We start from the raw sequence: 19,571 nt of genomic DNA, 5'->3' as shown, positions 1-19,571 counted from the left end.
CCGCGTCTAAGCTGGTCAGCCTGCCTCTCCTCCTGCCGGACCCCGCACAGTGTGGGCACCGCCGAGCTGGTGAGCTCAGAGGGGCCCGGCCTTGGCCGCTCACTGCTCTGGGCCGGGCCGTCTACCCCTCGAGAAACTGGAGCCATGCACACCTTCTGGGGCAGCCAGTACGCGGACTGACCCTCTGCTGTTTGCTTGTTCTACGTGGCCTCTGGTCACTCACCGAGACTCTGCCCTCAGACCCGGAAGGGATGACAGCGGGGCTCCCTTGGGGGTGGGTCCCTGTCTCAGGCCTCCAGGGCGAGGCCTGTGCACTGCGTGGGGTGAGGCCGCGACGAGCGTGAGCATCTCTGGCTTGCTTTGGTCCCCACTCAGGCCAGCGCCCGTCTGTTCCCTGAGACCTGGCGAGTCTGCAGCGGGAATGGTTGGGCAGGAGCCCAACCCTGGAGGCCCACATCCTGGCGTGGAGGTCCCCCCGCTGGCCGGTCAGGGGTGGTGGCCGCGGGGAGAAGGGCCGCAGCGATGCCGCGCCCACGTGGCCGCCGGGATCAGGACCATTCTGGATCTCACTTTTGCAGCATCTCGTGCCCGGGTGGGTCCTGGGCTCTTCTTCAAGGTGGTCCTCCACCAGCCGGAGAGCAGGCTGTTGCCACAGATGGTAGAGTCGAGTCGGGAAGCCTGGGGCACGGCAGTTGTTGCCGGGAGGACGCTGTGCACACAGCCCTCGGGCTCGGGCGAAGGCAGACTCGGCCTGTGTCCTCTGACCGAGATGCGCCCTCAGTGTGGGGAGCAGCCCAGACGCCCCCTGGTTTGAATCTGCCGGGTGCCTCCGGACCTCAGTTCCCCATGGAGTGGGTCTTGGGGGCTGTGCCTGGCAAGGCCCAGCTCTCGAGCCCTTTGCTGCTGCAGGTCCTGATGGCCCCTCCCTCCCCCTCCACACAACAGGAGGTGTGTCTAGCGGCTGAGGCGGTAAACTTGATGGTGTTTCGTGCCTCCTTAGATTGACAGTGGTGTTGAAAATGACTTTGGAGCTTTAAACAGCTCTTGAGATGCGGAGCCCGAGGGTGTGGGTGTGGGTGTGGGCTGCTGTGGGGCTGGGTCTGTAGCATATTCAGGCCCTGAGGGTGGGGAGTGCAGAGCAGCGGCCAGCCCAGCCGAGGCCTGAGTCACCCGGGACACGTGGTCCTGGTGTGCAGGGTGGGCCTGAGATCCTTCCCGCCGGGAGACACTCCTGCATATGAATCACGGCTGAGACAGCCCTTTAGAAATAGTTTTGAAGCTTTTATTACTTCATTCTCGGAACCCCTGGCAGGGTCCCGCCTCCCCCCACCCCACCCGCGTGCCTTCCAGCTGCCTCTCTCCTGGGCCCCAGGCTCAAGGAAGCCTGTGTTCCGGGATGTTCCTGGGGTGTCACGCCTTCTCTGACTCCAGCCAGCCTCCACTGTGCCTGCCCTTCCCGCGTCCCCTTGTCACCCCCAGGGGCGGTCACCCCAGCCTCCACCTTCCAGACTCCTGCCCACCTCTCTGTCTCCAGGGGCCTGCCCCTCGGACCCTCGGGCGCTTGCTCTCAGCAACGGTGCCCCTTCGCCCTCCGGGCGCCCTCACCTGCCCCTGACTTCCTCTGCGTGGTGGTGCGTGTGGTCGGCCGCATGGTTGCTGCTCCGCTGAGAGAAGGCGGGTGACGAGCCAAGGTCGTCCTCCCCTCTAGGCGGGTCCCCGTTAGCACCCAGCGCTTTCCTTGTTCCCACGTTTGCCAGGAACCGCCCAGCGACTGGAACGGGGAGGCCTGGCCCCTGCAGGCGCAGAAAGGAAGCACTGTGACCTCCGTGGAAATGGCAGAGCGCTTGGGGCGGGGGTGGGCCTCAGGGTGGGGAGGTGGGGGACACAGGGGTCTGGACGCAGGGACGCACTGGCGGCGGGAACCATGGGGGCCTCGGGGGCCCGGCTGAGGGCTGTGCCTCGTTCATGGGGAATAGGCCGCTTTGGAGGGGTGGGGCGGGAAGGGTTGTTAATGGAGGTGACAGGCACATCCACGTGAGCCACCGGGGAGGCCCCTGAGCATCCGTGATCGGGAGAAGCGTGCTTCCCGGGACAGCTAGAATGCCGTGGAATGTCCTGGAATGCAGCGCGAGGCATGGGCAGGGAGATGCCGGCTTTGGGGCTGTAAGGGGTTCTCAGACGTGGGCCGGCTCCTGAGGCCGCGGGGCCGGTGGGCCTGGGAGTCTTTTCCAACCAGGCACCCGGTGATGCCGCTGCTGCCCGTCTGGCCCCCGGCTCAGAGCCGCCGGGTGGACGGACGCGGGGAGCCGCTCGACCTGACAACCAGACGCGCGCCGGGCACCTGGCGGGTGTCCCGGTGAGGCTGTGCCTACACCCTAGAGATGCTACCTGACACCGGCCACACGCGGGGGAGCCTGGAACACGAGGCCGGGGCCACGCTTCCGTCGCATGAGACGTCCAGGGAAGGCAGGCCTGGTGGGCGCGTGGACGTGAGGCTGGGGCGGGAGTGCTCACGGGGCTGCGCTTCTGCTTCAGGTGATGAAGGTCTTGGGTATTAGTGCTGATGGCCGCGCAGCTCTGTCCTAAACAGCACTGAATCGTACGTTTCAAAAGGTTGCATTTTATGCTGTATAAATGACATCTCAATAAAAAACAATAGTTGCAAAAAAATTACAAAAAACTCAAATTATCCACGTTCTGAGGGCAACAGGGAGCTAATTCATTCTTTGAAAACTTGGTAAATAAAAGGCAATTACTGAGTGTTTACCCTTGGTGTGTGGACCTCAGCAGTGGGTCAGTAAACGGCAGAAGAGGGGTGCACTCTCTTATAAAATTACTTCAGCTTATAAACCAGAATCAAAGACTATTACCATTTTGCAACCCCTAACGGGTTAGTGGATTTGGCTCCATTTTTATGAGGTACAGAGTGGGCAAAACGGATGATGCTGTGGAATTCTGAGAGGGCCAGGCTCTGGATGGGGAGGGGCCTGAGGATGTGCTGAGCGCCGGAAATGTTCCCCATCTTACCCGGCCGTGCATGTAGGGAAACTCGTGGAGCTCTGTTTACCGAGTGTGCGTTGTACCCCAACAAAAAGGTACAAATGACAAACAACAACATCAAATGTACACTCCAAAAGAGGTATTTATTTATTCCCGCCCTTTCTCTCTCCAGAAAAGGGTCTGGGGAGGTGCGTGGCCGTGAGTGACACACGCTCACACTGAACCACCCCCGCCCTGTCCACACTCGTAACCAGCTTTTCTTGGTTTTGTTTGAAATTTGGTAAAATGCACATCACGTAGAATTCAGCAGTCTAGCCATTCCTAAGTGTACAGTTCAGGGGCATTTAGTACATTTACATGTTGTGCCACTACGGGCTCTAGTTCTAGAGCTTTTGAGTCGCCTCTAAGGACACGTCTCATTCCGACCCCCTGGCAACACAGAGGACGCACCGTGTGTTATCAGCATGAGCAGAGTTGTTGTGAACATTCACGTACATGTGTGTTGTTTTGCTTTTTAAAAAATAAATTTATTTATTTTGGCTGCGTTGGGTCTTCATTGCTGTGCACAGGCTTTCTCTAGTTGCGGTGAGCGGGCTTCTCATTGCGGTGGCTTCTCTTGTTTTGGAGCACGGGCTCTAAGCATGTGGGCTTCAGTAGTTGTGGCTCGTGGGCTCAGTAGTTGTGGCTCACGGGCTCTAGAGCACAGGCTCAGTAGCCGTGGCGCACGGGCTTAGTTGTTCTGCGGCATGTGGGATCTTCCCGGACCAGGGCTCGAACCCGTGTCCCCTGCGTTGGCAGGCGGATTCTTAACCACTGCGCCACCAGGGAAGTCTCCAAGTATTTGTTTCAGCACCTGTTTTCACTTCTTTCCAGTGGAATTGCTGGGCTGGTTGGTGACTCTGTGTTTAAGTTTTTCTTCCCACCGTGGCTGCACCGCTTTGTGTTTTCTTCCTCAAGTTCAAGACAGGACTCTTTCAGAGAAAGGTGTGGGAAGGACTCTTTCAGAGAAAGGTGTGGGAAAAAGAAAAGCAGAAATAGTACCAAAATATACAGGGTGGGGTCGTATGTGGATTGTTTCTGAAAAATGAACCTAGATCTTTCCTCTGCCAATGGAGTGGGGGTCTTTGGAGGCCAGGCGTCTTCCTTTGCTCATTGAGACCAGCGGGGCTCATGCCTGCACTGCACTTGGCGACTTTCCCCAAATTCATATTTTCCAGATTGTCTTTCCTCCTTGAATTCAAAATAACACTAATGCAAGCTATGAGGAATGTTTTCCTGTCAGAATCCAGAAACCTGGACTGTAGCGGTGCCAGGCAGCCCTTAACCCGAGGTGAGGGTCCTTGGCCTTCACCAGGGGACCCGCTGGAGGGCAGGCGGACCACCTGCCGCGTCGGGCCGTGCGGGGGTCTCAGCCCCTCCAGTCCGTGCGCCACAGGATATTGTAGGGCTAGTCAGGAGGGTGGATCTAGACACAGCTGGAAAATCAGAATTTGACAGCCAAGGAGGTCTCAGCTCCCTAACCCCTGCTTTCACAGCCTCCTTCAGAGCTGGGGGTGCTAACCCTTGTCAGGGCTGGTTTGGGGGCCCTCGTCCTTCGGAGGACAGAGAAGAGGGACAGGAGAGGCTGGGAGTGGCTTCAACTCCTGAATAAATGGAATGGAATCAGGTCCTTCAAAAAAAAAGAGCCCTTCTTAACAAACGGAGGGCAAAGCACACACAGCATTTTTACCTCTCAGACTGGCAAAGACGCATGATTTCGACGACTCAGTTCTAGCAGGGATCTGGGAAGAGCATTTTCAAACGCGGCGGTGGCTCGTGAATCGCTGCTCCGGACGAGGGCTGTTCGGCAGCGCGCTGCGTGTGTGTGACAAGTACAAACCGCCCTTCGGCCGGACAGTCTGATTCTGGGCGCTTGTTGCTGCTGCCCTCTTGGTCCCCAGAAGGGACCTGTCACTCAGTGGGAGGCTGAGCAGACCCCTCCCCCGGCAGAGGGGCTCTGCTCGGTCCTTACGCCAGGCGGGCGCTCACGCAGCCCGGCGGGCGCTGCTGCCTGGGGGCCGTGCTGGCTCCTGTGTACCCCGAATCTCCAGCAGGAGCAGGACTCCGCACGTTGCAGCCTGTGGAGGAGGCTGAGGATGGGACTGAAATGCGGACCATTCAGTGCGCTGGAGCTGCTCCCACAGCTGGGACGGGGCCCTGCAGGCTTGAGGGGAAGGCAGCTTGAACCCCGAACGGACACTTGGTCAAACCATGAGGACCCTTGGGCGGAACGAAGTTGCCAGGGCCTGGGAGTTGGGTGTGGGCTGTGAGGGGTGCTAGTTGCACAACCCTGTGAATGTGCTAAAAGCATTGAATTGTGCACTTTAAGTGGGTGAACTTCCTGGTCCACCGATCGTATTGTGATAAATCTGTTAAAAAACAAAGATCGAAACATGCACGTACACACCTGTACATGCCAGGCACGTGCAGGATGGCTGTCGCAGCCAACGGCTGGCTGCGGGCATGGCTGTCTGGCCATGCCCACTGCCACGCGTCAGCCTGGGTGTCCCCACCTTTCCTGGCTCTCCTCTGGGTCCCTTCCTCACTCCTCACGTCTGGGTCTCGTAGCGCGGAAACGTCCCGAGGGCTGTGTTCTGTTCTGTGTCGTCTGTGCTCACAGGCACCTCCGGATCGCTGCCCACATGTGCAGGGACCCTAGGGGTGGCCTCCCTGCCCTTGCGGAGCTCGTATCCAGGGGTCCTCACTCTTCCCGAAGTTTCCACGATATCCTCACCTTAGTTTGTTTCATTAAAAAGAAAACTCTAGTAATGGCCCTGCCATCTCTGTTTCCTTTTTCTCCTTCACCCTCTCAGCTACCTTGAAACTCTCACCTCCCCCTTTACTGGTAGCCTGCTAGAAATTCCTGTGCAGTTAGTAAAGGCAGAGCACAGAGGAGCAGCGGACGGCGGGGCCGTGCAGCCGAGCGGGGCGGGAGGGGGTCTGGACTTGGGGTGAAGCTCCCACAGGCTTCAGCTGCTGTTTTAGTCATCGTGATGTGACACACAATGATGTTCTTGATCCCTGTTTATTTCTTAGGTGTTTTCCCTACTTTGTTTTCCAGAAGCTTCTGCATTGATCTTAGTAACCAGCTAACCCACATCTTCTCGTGTGAAAATCAATCGGGAGATGTGCAGTTTACACGTGTATTCAAATGTGTCCACAGCGGCTCTCGGGAGGACCCCGGCTTCTTTACACTCTGCTCCTGTTCTCGAGGGGCTCACAGCCGAGAGGAGAGATGGGAGGGAATTCCCGCCCGGGCGAGGCGCGGGTGCCCGGAGCTCGGCTGGGGAGGGTCCCGAGGCTGGTCGCAGGCCGGGGGCGAGAGCAGAGGCACAGCTGCTCGGGGTACCCGGCACATGTGTCAGATGCTGTGTCTCAGTCGTGGGGCCTTTGACCGAGCTGTTGATTGAGTGAGCGTGTACGTCACGGAGCACATACGTCCTGCCCCCAGAGGGAGCCCTGGACGGGGGCGCTGTGTGCCCCCAAGTGCCTGCTGGGGCGCCTGCTGCCCCGTTTCCACCGTCCCCGAGGCCCCTCAGGTGTGTCCCCAGGGTTAGGGTGGCAGAGTAAGTGGCGCTTGCTCTTTTCTGGCCTTAGCAGCCCTTAGAAATGCAGCATTAGGTGAAAAAGTACGTCCTCAACAGAGGCACAAATGTTCAGGTTCCAAGAAATCGGAAATACCCATTCACCACAGCATTCTGAAATGAAAGGAAACGAGTGGTTTCTCTTTCCCTGGACTTAATTTTACAGCTTTTATTTCGGGATTGAGTTATTGTCCAAGAACACTATTTTCATTTCTAGCTTAATTGGAAAAGCACAAGAGAATAGCACTTGCTTTTTTTTCCCGATGGGAAAAGACCAGCCTCTAAGTAAAAGCAAAATTAGCTAATATTTTGTGTGTTTTTAGGTGCTGAATAGGTTGAATTCAATTCAGATGGAGGATCTAGATAATTCTGGGGCTGTGCTGTTGTCCACAAAGTCCGTCTGACGTGGAGAAGCGGATGATCTTCCACCTGCTGTTCTTCGTGCCACAGGCGTTCTTTCTTGTCCAGGAGCCTAAACTGCACTTTTCTTTAGATTCTAAGGCCTTCTCAGTTCAAGCAGGGAAGTGCGTAGGGTGCTCCGCGCCCCCTTGCCTTAGGGCGTCTGCCGGGCTCTGCATGAAGGAGCACTGAGGGCGGGGAGACAGCCCAGGGTGGAGGAGACGCCCACCCGCCCCCTGCAGCCCCGGCATTTTCCGCCGGCTCAGAAGCTGGGGGGCTCCCACGGGTGTCGGGGCACCGGGCCGAGCAGCCCGGCAGGTGGTGCCAGCCCTGCATTTTATGATTGCAGGGGTCCCACAGATCTGTGCCCCAGAGGACCCCCACAAGCCCTGCAGGGCCGTCCATCCAGCCAGAAATTCCCGTCCCTCAAGGTGACCGGTGCTTGGGCCATGGGGAGAGACGGAAGCTTCCAGGGGCGGGTGGAGGCCTCAGGCGGGAGGAGACCCATGTGTAGCTGGGGGCTCTTGTCGGTACTTCTCCCCACAAGTCTTTTGGGCGGCGACAAGATAGAATCCGACAGTCACGGCACAGGAGGAGGGCGGACAGGTGCCCCTGGGAGGGGCTGCCCGACCCGGCCAGGGACTGTTAAAACGGGGACGTGGCCCAGCACCACTGGATCTTCTGAGTTTTCTAATAGAGTGGGAGTCCTGGATTAGAAACATGTGAAATCACCAGTTTTAAATGGCGTCAACTAATTCAGAATTGAAAAATCACCGTGTAGGGAGAGCATTGCCTTCACCGCCAGCCCCCAGCTGAGGCCTGAGGGTCAGCTCCCAGCCCGGAAGGCCCTTGGTCATTGCTGTGCGGTCCAGCCCCCGCCGCACTCGCCCAGCTGTCCGCGGTGCTGCCGGAGCCCGGGTGTCCCCCGGCTGCACGGCTGCCGCACGTCATTACTATTCTCATTAGAGGCGGAGGTACTCTGAGTCAGAGTCAGAAGGCAGCAGGGGCGCAGGGCAGGGTCTCCTCACCTGGAGGGACGGGATCTCTCCAGGGTGTCTCCTGGGCTCTCCGCTGCCGGGTTAGTCCACCTTTACGCCCTCACCGTGTGCAGGGAGGGGCCCGGTGAAGAGCTGCTCTGCCTGGAGCCCCGTGCGCGTCTGACAGCCGTGCTATCACGCCTCACAACGCTGGGGCCAGGGGTTTGGGCTGGACGTGAGGCCTGGATGGGGCCACGGTGGGCAGCTGGTGGGCGGGCTGCCCCGCAGGCACGAGATGCGTCCGTCACCCGTGTGGGGCGCTGGGAAGTTAGACTGGCCCGGGTTGTCCAGGCAGCTGCATTGTCCCCACAGCGGTGGCCTCCGGGGCCTGGCCTGTGGCTCAGGGCTCAGAGGGTGTCCAGTGGCCAGGGTGGAGGCACATGGCTCTGACATCTCCCAGGAAGCTGGGCGGTCACTGCTGGTCAGTCAGGGCCCTGAGGCCAGCCCAGACCAAAGGGAGGGACGCAGGAGTCCCCCTCGGAGGAGCAGAATAGGAGCTGTGACTGTCCCCACGTCGTGTCTCTGGCGAGTGTCTTCAGAAGCTGCCGTGCGTGGTCATTTCATCACAGACTTTCTCCTTTAATCCCCGGGACAAACATTTCAGGGACGCTCATCATCTGCCCGGCGCTGCTGGGGTGCTGGATGCAGAGAGGAAACGAGACCAGGCGTGGCCGGGGGGTCCACAGCGAGGAGGGGGTGACCAGAGGCTCCCCCGGGGTCCCTCCGACCCGCAGTCCCCGGGCCTGAGGGGCGACCCTGTCGTGTCTGTGTGCGGAATGGGGCCTCACCGGGCTCTTCCTGGGACTCCTGGCCGCCCAGCGTCCTCGGCCCCCGTCAGCGTCCCCTCCTGTGCCAAGCGATTCTCACAGGTCGTCACTCGAGTCCCCACCTGCTGAGGACAGAAAAGAAGCAACCCATGAACATGTTTCTGCATCTTTTGTAAAATTTTCTCGGAAGACACGCCCGTCCCTCTTTTCATGGCGTTTCCTCCTGGAGAGCTGGTGTCTTTCTTTCTTTCTTTCTTTCTTTTCTTTTCTTTCTTTCTTTTTGGCTGTGTTTGGGCTTCGTTTCTGTGCAAGGGCTTTCTCTAGTTGTGGCAAGTGGGGGCCACTCTTCATCGCGGTGCGCGGGCCTCTCACTATCGCGGCCTCTCCTGTTGCGGAGCACAGGCTCCAGACATGCAGGCTCAGTAATTGTGGCTCACGGGCCCAGTTGCTCCGCGGCACGTGGGATCCTCTCAGACCAGGGCTTGAACCCGTGTCCCCTGCATCGGCAGGCGGACTCTCAACCACTGCGCCACCAGGGAAGCCCCTGGTGTGTTTCATTTTTAGGTAAATTGTGAGAAGTGTGTGTTCTGCCATATTTCCATTTGTTCCTTAGCTTCCGGGAAACTCGGAACCACTCACCGTGGGGTTGGATAGGTGTAACTTTCCTCCCTCTTACCATATGTTAAACGTTTAATTTCCATTTTAACAGCCTTTTTTTTTTTGCGGTACGCGGGCCTCTCACTGTTGTGGCCTCTCCCGTGGCGGAGCACAGGCTCCGGATGCGCAGGCTCAGCGGCCATGGCTCACGGGCCCAGCGGCTCCGCGGCATGTGGGATCTTCCCGGACCGGGGCACGAACCCGTATCCCCTGAATCGGCAGGCGGACTCTCAACCACTGCGCCACCAGGGAAGCCCTAACAGCCTTATTTTAAACTTGTCTTTCATGTTGTCGCCTATTCTTTTTGGAAATTGGAGGAAACCTGCGATGCATGTTAGTAAATCCTCCTGTGTCCTGGTCATGCCCCTCCCCGGGCGCAGACATCAGCCGAGCCCTGCGGGTCCGGCAGCTCAGCCTGGAGCTCTCCTGACTTGTAAGTCAGCATGCAGTAGAGGAGGCTGTTGGTAACTTGATTATAAAATCCAATGTCATCAGGTTTTACGGACTTTTGTTCTATTTAATATCAAGTGCTAAAGTAAAATAGCAAGGCAGTCAAAAATATATTCATGGAAATAGAATGTTTCAATCATGAAACTGTTCTTTTGAGACCAATAGGCTTTTATGTAGGTATAATGAGCTGTTGTTGGCTGCCAGAATTTGTAGACCCGTTAGGTGTTTAGAATGACCAGAAAGCCCATGTAAAGACAGGAGCACCGGGGGTTGTAATTCCTCCACGTGTCCTGCCTCTGTGCACAGAGGCCCTGGGCCAGGGAGGGTCGCTTTTACAGGACTAGTGCACTGGTCTCTAGTACCTGTTTAGGTGTCATTTGCAGAGGTTGGCCTGTAGTTGAGGTGAAAACCAACACATTGAGCAGGAAAGAGCGAAGTTCCAACACTCCATGGATGTGGCAGACTTGAGCCCCCGGCTCACGGCTGGGAGTCTCTCTTGGGGTGGCCGAGGACACTCTTCTCGAGGGCAGCAGACAAGGCAGAGCCCCTTGGAGGTGAGCCGGCTGACATGCGGTGCCCAGGCCGGTTAGACCTCCAACACCGTCTTGGGGTGCAGACAGCGTTGTTGCCCCGTAAGGGCAGTAGGCTTTCTCGTCAGGGCAGAACCTAGCGGTGCCACGAAGACCACCCACAGCCCTGCGGGAGGCGTGGACATCCACACCTGGCTCTTCCCTCCACCGGGTCAGGTTGGAGACCCAGCTGCCTGTGGGTCTGGGGCTCTCTGGCTGTGATCACCCCGAGTGTGACGCCTGTAATCAGAAACAGGTTTGCTGTTTCAGTGCCGTTTCATTACCGATTTTTAAGTGCTCCCTTTTACTTCTGTTAGTAAATTCAGGGTTCAGAGATGGTACTGGGCGCCAATTTGCTGTCTCTATCAAATCCACCAGCAGACAGTTCTGGTGGGTGAACAGTGTGCGCTTTTGAGACGTGGGTAACAGGAGGGAGGCGTCTGAAAATGTGACTTGGCTCGTAGACTGAAACCAGAGCTTACTTTCCTTTTTCCTTGCAGGCGTTTATCCATCCAGTCATTCAACAAATGTATACGAGGCATGGCTTTACCTTCTTAGGTAAATGTCTCCACACACTGGGAAAAGGGTCACGGCTCTCTTCTCCTTTGAGGGAGACCAAAGGCCCCTAATCTGCATCCAGGGAGGGGAGCGGCCTCCGGCCTTTGGCACAAGTAACGCGCATGGAAGAGACGTCATCTGCTCTGAGTGTGGCTGGGACATGCCCCGCCCGGCCCCCTGGACCACGGTGGGGTCCCCAGCTGGAGGACCCTGGGCAGACCACGCGGCCAGGACCGGGTGCCGGCCCGCTCCCAACCCTCCTGGCCTGAGCCGCTCGTTAATGTTGGCTCAGCTCTGCCTGCCGGTGCTCTGGTGCCGCCATCGTCATAGCAACCGGGATGTTTCTGTAACCGGTGGGGTTGGGCAGGGCCAGGGGTGGGAGGCGGGGAGCCAGGCCATGTTCACAGCCGCACAAAGGTAGTTCGGCATCTCGCAGCTGTTAACCCGATTGCTCAGGGCAGGCGCGTCCTTGAAGAGAAGTGTCAGCTGCCGCTGCTTGTGTTCTGAGGTTCTTCCGGGAATAAACAGAAGAAAAATCCCAGTTCTGTATTTTCCACCAATGGCCATCTCCAATAAGACTTTCAAAGAAAAGGGTTTTTTCTACTTTTAAGAAACACAGGAACTTGCAGCTAAATATCTCATTTGTTGCCCCAAAAGTTCCAGCAGGAAATAGGGTCACATTCTAGAGGTGTCAGCTGGAAAGTCAGCAGAGCCGGGCTGTTTGAGGGGGAAGATTTGTGAATGTAAATCAGTTTGGAAAGCGGGCGGGAAGCCACTGGGCCCCTTCGGATGTGGGTCGTCACGCCCCCTGCATGCACCTGTGTGTGCACACGTGACTGCTCACGTCTGCCAGGAGCCATCGGAAAGTCTGTCTTTGGACACTTAACAGCGGGCTCGAAGCCGGGCAGGGATCACGCGCCTCTTCTCAGATGGTCTGTGGGTCTGTGCCTGACTCTTTGTGGACTGGCGCTTCCCAGAGCCTTCTGTGAGGATAATCGCACCCCTAGGAAAACATTCATTTGTTATTTCTTTTTCTTCACCATCTGAGAGTCACTGACGATTCCCTGATGATTCCCAAAAGAAAAATTCCTAGAACCTTTTGAGTTAGAGGAGGCTGGGAGACGTGTGCTGTCTTGCTTTTACGGTTGGGGAAGCCGAGGCCCAGAGGAGAGGCCTGGTGTCCCGGCCGCGTGTGCGGCAGATCCGCCTGTGCAGAGTGCAGCTGGGGCTGCTAGGAAACCTCAAAACACTCGATTTATTGGCCCAGAAAACATCCACCCAGTTACTGAGCCACTTCTGTTCATTGCTGCTCTCCTCCGTCCCGAGCAAAAAGGTTAATCAGAAGTTTGAGAGAAAGACTCCGCACCGGTCAAGCTCACCTCCACCCTTGGGAGGTCACAGCAGGAAGTTGCCAACTGCGTGTTTCCCGGAGAGCGGCGTCAAGTGTGTCTGTGGGGTGTGGGCGTGGCTCCCCTGGGTGCTGAGCCCTGAGGTTTTGGTTTGCTTTCTGTTGTTGTTGTTTTTCCTTCAGTTTTAACCAGAGGAGGTAGTGCGGCCCTGGGTGGTACTAGCAGGTGTCGGCCGTGCCTGGGCTGCGTTGGTGGGTGCTGGGTGCTCAGCCCCGGCCCCCTTCCTGGCCCTGGGTCTGGCGCCTGCACATGCCCAGCCGGGGGGCGTTCCTTCCAGGGAGGGGCTTCTCCCCCCTGGTTGCAAGCCCCTCTGCTCCCGGTCAGTCCACAAGCAAAGGGGCTGCTTGGACTTGCAGCCCAAGCTCACTCCCAGCTTCTGGCAGAGGGTCCAGCAGCTGCGGCTTCGCTAATGGTCTTCGGGGAGACCCAAGATCAAAGGCGACATGGCGTCCAAGATTCCACGGGGCCGTGGGCAGCTCCTGCCTCTTCTCCAACGTATGTCAGGGAGGCATGGTCCGTGGCTGGTCCCCCCTCCCCAGACTTCTCCTCACCGGCTTCTACACAGCTGGAGTTCGTAGCTTACTCATCAGTAAAAAAAGAGTCCTTCTCCTTAATTATTGCCCCAACTTTGACCTAGTACTATCAAATTAAATTCAAAATAAAAAGGGACCCGGGGGATGAATAGATAAGCAAAACGTTAGCCTTGGCAAAGAAGCGAATCCTGTCTTGGGCCGTGATGTGGATGAGCCTTGAGGACGTTGCGCTCAGTGACACAAGCCAGACCCAGAAGGACAGGCAGTGTGTGGTTCCACTTCTGTGAGGTCCCTGGGCAGAAGGTGGGCGGCAGGGGCTGGGGGTGGCGGGGAAGCGGGGCTCGTTGTTTAGCGGGTGCAGTTTCAGCTTTACGAGGTGAAGGAGTTCCGTAGATTGATTGTGCAACAGTGTGAATAGAGTTCACTGCGGTGCTTCTGAGCTGTATGTGTGAAGGTGCATGAGAGGATACATTTTAATTTCTATGTATCTTACCATCATTTAAACATGAAAAATATTAAAGGGACTAATTGGGTAAAACGAAACAATCCTTAATTCCTAGGCCAATGGATCACTACTTTTATAGGAATCCATTGCTTTAGAGGTTAATGTATATGTTACCTTGCACTGTAACAGAACAGATGGTTTTCTCATCAACACTTTGGTGGCAAGAAAACCGAGACCTCGTGAAGAGCAAATGAACATACAGAAGTGGGCAGGTGCCTTGCTGTGAGATAAATCCATCATTGGGAAAGGTGTCTGTGGTTAACAAGGAGACTAAATAATTCCATGCTAAACTGATGATAGATTTACGTTTGCTTTTTAGGTGAAGCCAAAAATCTTCCCACTTACCCGGGGCCAAACAAGATGCGAGATTGTTACTGCACCGTGAACCTAGACCAGGAGGAGGTTTTCAGGACCCAAATCGTGGAGAAATCACTCTGGTAATGTCTGCTGCCGCTTTATTTGATGCCGACAGTTGCTTCTGTGTGGAGGGTGTCCTCACTCGATCCTTCTCCTCTCTCTCGGCCTGAGAGAGGAACGGGCTCCCGGGGCAGTTACGGACTCGTGGTCCCTAAATGCCCGTAATGACCGGGGCAGAGCGGGAGGGAGAGAGCACATAGACTTCTTTGTCGGCTGAGCGGTGGGCGAGGACTTTCTAAGTCCAGGTGAGCTGGGCAGTATGTAGTGCAACAGAAGAGTACAGATCGAGGATTTCAGAGCAGAAATATTCGGGAAGCTTGCTTTGACCATCTTCCTTTTTCTAAAGAGGCTCAAGACGGGGGTGGAGGTAACTGTTCACAGAGATCAGAGACCTAGAAAGCATGGTTGCTAGATTTGAGCAAGAGAGGGGTCAGGTGAGAGAGGGAGGCATTTAAGCCTTAAGACTGAGAGGTTTGGTCCGTGCCCCTCAACCCCAGCTTGTGTAGGAAGCCTTCGGAGAGCCTGTTAAAGCCTGGGTGTCACCTCAGGCGGGTGTGGTAGGGCGGTGGTTTGCATTTCCCACCAGCTCCCGGCCTGCTGGCCCCGGACCCCGCCCTGGGGTAGGAAGTGGTAGCACCTGTGGTCACAGCATGTCTCCGGGAGAGGGAGCGGGTCGGTGAGGGGGGCCTCTGCCGCCGTGGCGGGCGGGCGGGGACGCTGGCGTGAGTCTGGGGGAAGCACAGTGAAGCCGGGTGGAGTCCCAACCAGAGTAAGTGGTTCTGGAGCCCGTGCTGACAGTGGGCCCACCCTCGGGCTTAGAACTGTGGGTTGTGTGGGTCCATCCAAAGAGCTATCTTGGGCTTGAGAACATTTTTAGCAGATGAATTACATCCTTGCATATTGATGCTTCTAAGTGGGCACAAACAGCACATTCTGATGACTTAATGAATTTAACTTTTAGAAACTGTTAAGATCTCCTGCCCCACAAACATGGAGACACTTCCCTCCTCCGTCTGCCCCGTTGTCGCCCAGACCGGCAGGGCTGCTCCTGAGGCCCTGTGTTATGTGAATGCACCCTCTGGCTTCTCTGAAGTAATTTGTTGAAGGAGAAGGAGAAGACTGAGGAGTGTGTGGCTTTGGTGCTGATGTTGAAGGTGCTACCGTCGCCCTCAGGGCTATTTCCGTGAGCTCCCCAGGAGAAGAGTCCACGTTAGAGGGTTGTAAACCTGGAGAACCAGTGTCTGTGTCTGCAGAGCTGGGCTCCCCGCAGACCTGCTGGGTGAGGGTCTCTGGGAAGGGAATTTGGGAACCTCTGCTTTAGTTGAGGCCTAGAAATAGGGACCATTCCTGAAAATATTTCTTACAAGTTTAGAAATAGAAATCATAGTTTCTGGTTTTGATGGCACAAGAAAATGTGCTTTTGGAGCAGAAAAGGGAGGCTGAGGGCCAAATAAAAATAGTGGTGTAGTAATATTGTCTCTTCTGGGAAGTCAGCTACCTGTGATACAGCCAGAATCGGGGGCAGCCCCCAGACATTGTCACCAGAAGCCAGTTAACTCTAGTGAGTATGCCGAGGTGATTCTCCCAGCTTATCAGAGCGTCTAACCCTTCACAGACCATTCCTGCTTTCCTCAGACAGTTTTAATAAGCTTAGTTTTTGAAAGGTTAATTTATGCATTAGCTCAATTAACATTTATTGAGTGCTTATCTAATATGCCAGATAAGTCAGGGAGAGCTGTAAGCAGAAAGTTAAAGCTGACAGTAAATAAAGAGACAAACCTACACAAAATAATTCCAAGAGGTTAAAAAAAATGAGACAAGAAACAAATGGGACCTAATTAAACTTAAAAGCTTTGCACAGCAAAGGAAACCATAAACAAAGTGAAAAGACAACCTATGGAATGGGGGAAAGTATTTATAAATGATACTACTGACAAAGGATTAATTTCCAAAATATACAAACAGCTCATACTTAATAACAAAAAATCAAACAACCCAATAAAAAAATGGGCAGAAAACCTAAATAGACATTTCTCCAAAGAAGATGTACAAATGGCCAACAAACATGAAAAGATGTTCAACATCGCTAATTATTAGAGAAATGCAAATCAAAACCTCACTGTAATGAGGTACCACCTTACACACGTCAGAATGGCCATCATTAAAAAGTCTACAAATAATAAATGCTGCAGAGGGTGTGGAGAAAATGGAACCCTCCTACGTAGTTGGTGGGAATGTAAATTGGTGCAGCCACTATGGAGAACAGTATGGAGCTTTCTTTAAAAACTAAAAACAGAGCTACTATATGATCCAGTAGTCCCATTCCTGGGTGTATATCCAGAGAAAACCATAATTCGTAAAGGTGCATGCGCCCCAATGCTCATAGCAGCACTATTGACAATAGCCAAGACATGGAAGCAACCTAGATGTCCATCACCAGATGAATGAATAAAGAAGATGTGGTACATATATATATATAATGGAATATTACTTAGCCATAAAAAAGATGAAATGATGCCATTTGCAGCAACACGGGTGGACCTAGAGATTATCATACTAAATGAAGTAAGTCAGACAGAGAAAGACAAATATATGATATCACTTATATGTGGAATCTAAAAAAATGATACAAATGAACTTATTTACAAAACAGAAACAGACTCAGACATAGAAAACAAACATGGTTACCAAAGGGCATAGCGGGGGAGGGGAGAGGGATAAATTAGGAGTTTGGGATTAACCATACACAATACTATATATAAAATAGATAAACAGCAAAGACCTACTGTATAGCACAGGGAACTATATTCAATATCTTGCAAGAACCTATAATGGAAAAGAATCTGAAAAAGAACATATATATATATATATATATATATATATATTTTGAATATATATTCCTGGATCACTTTGCTGTACACCTGAAACTAATACACATTGTAAATTAACTATACTTTAATTTTAAAAAGGATTTAAAAATATGGGTGTATGCGACCATTTAGTTTTGAGGCAAAACCCCTATTTATACTGGTGAGGGGCAAGCTGGTAGCCCCAGACCTTGACTCTACAGTGTAAGGGCAAAAGCAAATAACCTGCTCCATAAAAGAAGTTCGCAAGGAAAATTGTGCCTCCACTTGGTGCTGAGTACTTGAAATCACAAGCTGGCTCTTGTGAGTGTGTAGCCTGAATCCACACCACATCTGTGGTTCAAAAACCACAATCCACGCACGTACATTAATGTAGTCTTGGGTTAGTAGTTTGTAACGCCTGCTGAGGCAATGACAGGGCAGTTGAAAGCAAATCCACTCCTCTCCTTCAATCTAGGTCTCAGGATTCTGCAGTAAAACGTTTCAGGGAGCTTGAGCTCAGAGGAGAAAATGCACAAAGAACACAGAAATAAAGCGTTATGTGCATTTTCCAAGAGAAACAACAGACAGCAGAATCAGGCCTGCAGTGTTTGCAGAATGTCAGCTAACAAAGTTTAATGAACTTAAAAGTAATGAGACAAGATTGAAAACATGAGCAGGATAAGGAACGATGAAGAATGCCTGCACCAATTTGAAAAAGAATGAAACAGAATTTCTAAAAATGCAGATCACAAGAATTTAGATGAAAAACTCAGTGAATGAATTAAATAGTTGGTTAGACATAGCTGAAAGGAAAATTGGTAAAGTGGAAGGTACATTTGAAATATACCCCAGAGGGACTTCCCTGGTGGTCCAGTGGTTAGGACTTTGCCTTCCAATGCAGGAGGTGCAGGTTCAATCCCTGGTCAGGGAGTTAAGATCCCACATGCCTCGTGGCCATAAAACCAAAAGATAAAACAGAAGCAGTACTGTAACAAATTCAATAAAGATTTTTAAAATGGTCCACATCAAAAAAATCTTAAAAAAAAAAAAAAAGAAAGAAATCTACCCCAGAGACAAAGGAATGGACAGTGTGAGAGAGGTTTAGAGACACAGAAGGTGGAGGGACGTCTGCATACGTCCTGTGGGGATTCCTAAGGCCAGAGACCTCGGGTGGAGGTCACAGGGGGTGGTGTCTTAATGCAGCTCAGTTCTTGAGGGGCCGAATCTGGGGGGCAGAGCCCAGCAGCACAAGACCCAGACCCAGATGGCAGCTGTGAGGGTGGAGGGAAGGGGCATGCCTGGGTGACAAGGAGGGCATTGCGCCCTGGACAGGCCACCGGCACCAGCAGCCATCAGGGTTCAGTGTTGCCCGCACAGGGCAGCTGCACGCCTTGCTGTGTTATGGCCCTAACTCCCGGATCGTCCTCCAGGCTCAGCATCGCCTGTGAGGGTTGATCATTTGTTTGGCAAAGTTGCTGTAGGAAACAAAGTGCCTACGTCTGATCTCTGGACCTGAGAGAGCCGGCAGGACCTGGTGCCCCTTCTGGGGCTCGTAGTCAGAGGGGCCTCGGTGGCTGCAGAGGATCAGTGCCACCCAGCGTGGTCTGTGCTCCCTCAGGCTGGAGTGCAGATGGAGCTTGAGGGCGACAGGGAGGACACACACCCCCTTCCCTCCTTTCTCCAGGGGAAGGGGGTCCGGGAATCGGGCTGCAGCCTGGCTCTGTGGGTGTCCCCACGCCCTGGGTCTGCAGAACGCCGCTCACCCATGAGCAGGTGTCACCTTCCCTGCCTTCCTTTCCTGTGTGTCTGGCGTGGGACAGTGGGCACTGATAGGGGACTGCTGTTGCAGATTTACTGGGGAGACCCCTGGGTCGGACACCTCGGGGAGAAGGAGGCTGTTCCGGCCCCGCCCCTCCTCCAGGACGGTGATTCGGGGAAAGTTCTGTCCTGAGAACAGTATCTTCCTGATGGTGCAAGTGGACGGTGTTCACATTTAACTTTTCACAGCTATAATTTTTAATCATTTAAATGGCAAGTCATCATTTCTTTACCATTTATTTAAACGGAAAGGCTCTATGAAACTGGGTTGTCAGGGTCCGGGCAGGTTAGCTGCCTGCCTGGGGCCACAGTGCATCTGCGGAGGGCATCCTGGGGTCCCCGGGAGGGCAAAGCAGAGCTGAAGGCTGCCTGTGGAGAAAACCACCGTCCTATCCAGTAAAAGGAGCACGTTCGTGCTACAGTTAAAAATAAGAACTCTTAGGAGCTGGGTTGGTCCAATCGTTTGCAGGCGTATCCCATGAAGTGCCAGTTTTTCCTTTTGTCCATGTAAGTGATTATTTTGAGGAGGACATTGCCCGCCTCTCCCCACGACAGGCAGGATGGGGCTCCTACTCGGACCCTCACTTTCCCCAAGGGCAACTCTGTTGAGGCTGTGCTGAGCCTCCTGCCTGGACCGCCCTCCCCCCCATATCCAGCCCAGAAGCCCCTCCCTCCCGCCCCTGAGGGCCTCTGGACCAGACGGCCCCGACCCCGCGACTGTGCCTCCTTGCCTCTCGCAGAGTTTGGTTGTGTCTGTCAAGCGATAAAGGCAAGTTAGAAAGTTGTGTTCACAGTAATATTCCTTTTTGTTTAAAAAACTGGCATAGCTCTAAAAATGGTCTGGTATGTGAGGACTTATATGCCAATGTGGTTATTTTTTCTGGGTAGTGGGATTATGGGCAGTACTTTTGTTCTTTTGTTGGTAGGTTTTGGTTTTTTTTTTTTACATAACATTAGAAGTTAGTAAAATAACCACTTTC

At 54.1% G+C, this 19,571-nt stretch overlaps 1 protein-coding gene across 3 annotated transcripts in view; it reads left to right on the top strand.

Moving 5' to 3' along the window:
• Positions 1-19,571, top strand: part of RASA3 (RAS p21 protein activator 3) — an 89,641-nt gene that overhangs the window by 22,246 nt on the left and 47,824 nt on the right. For all 3 annotated transcript variants that reach the window (XM_060079561.1, XM_060079560.1, XM_060079559.1), the window contains exon 2: positions 13,827-13,944. In XM_060079561.1, coding sequence (XP_059935544.1) covers positions 13,827-13,944 — 118 coding nt within the window. The remainder of the gene's footprint in view (positions 1-13,826; positions 13,945-19,571) is intronic.

Source organism: Mesoplodon densirostris, chromosome 17 (genome assembly GCF_025265405.1).
Source record: "Mesoplodon densirostris isolate mMesDen1 chromosome 17, mMesDen1 primary haplotype, whole genome shotgun sequence".
Lineage (NCBI taxonomy): Eukaryota > Metazoa > Chordata > Mammalia > Artiodactyla > Ziphiidae > Mesoplodon > Mesoplodon densirostris.
Note: the sequence above shows the minus strand (reverse complement) of the source record. Positions and strands in the feature narration are given on the sequence as shown.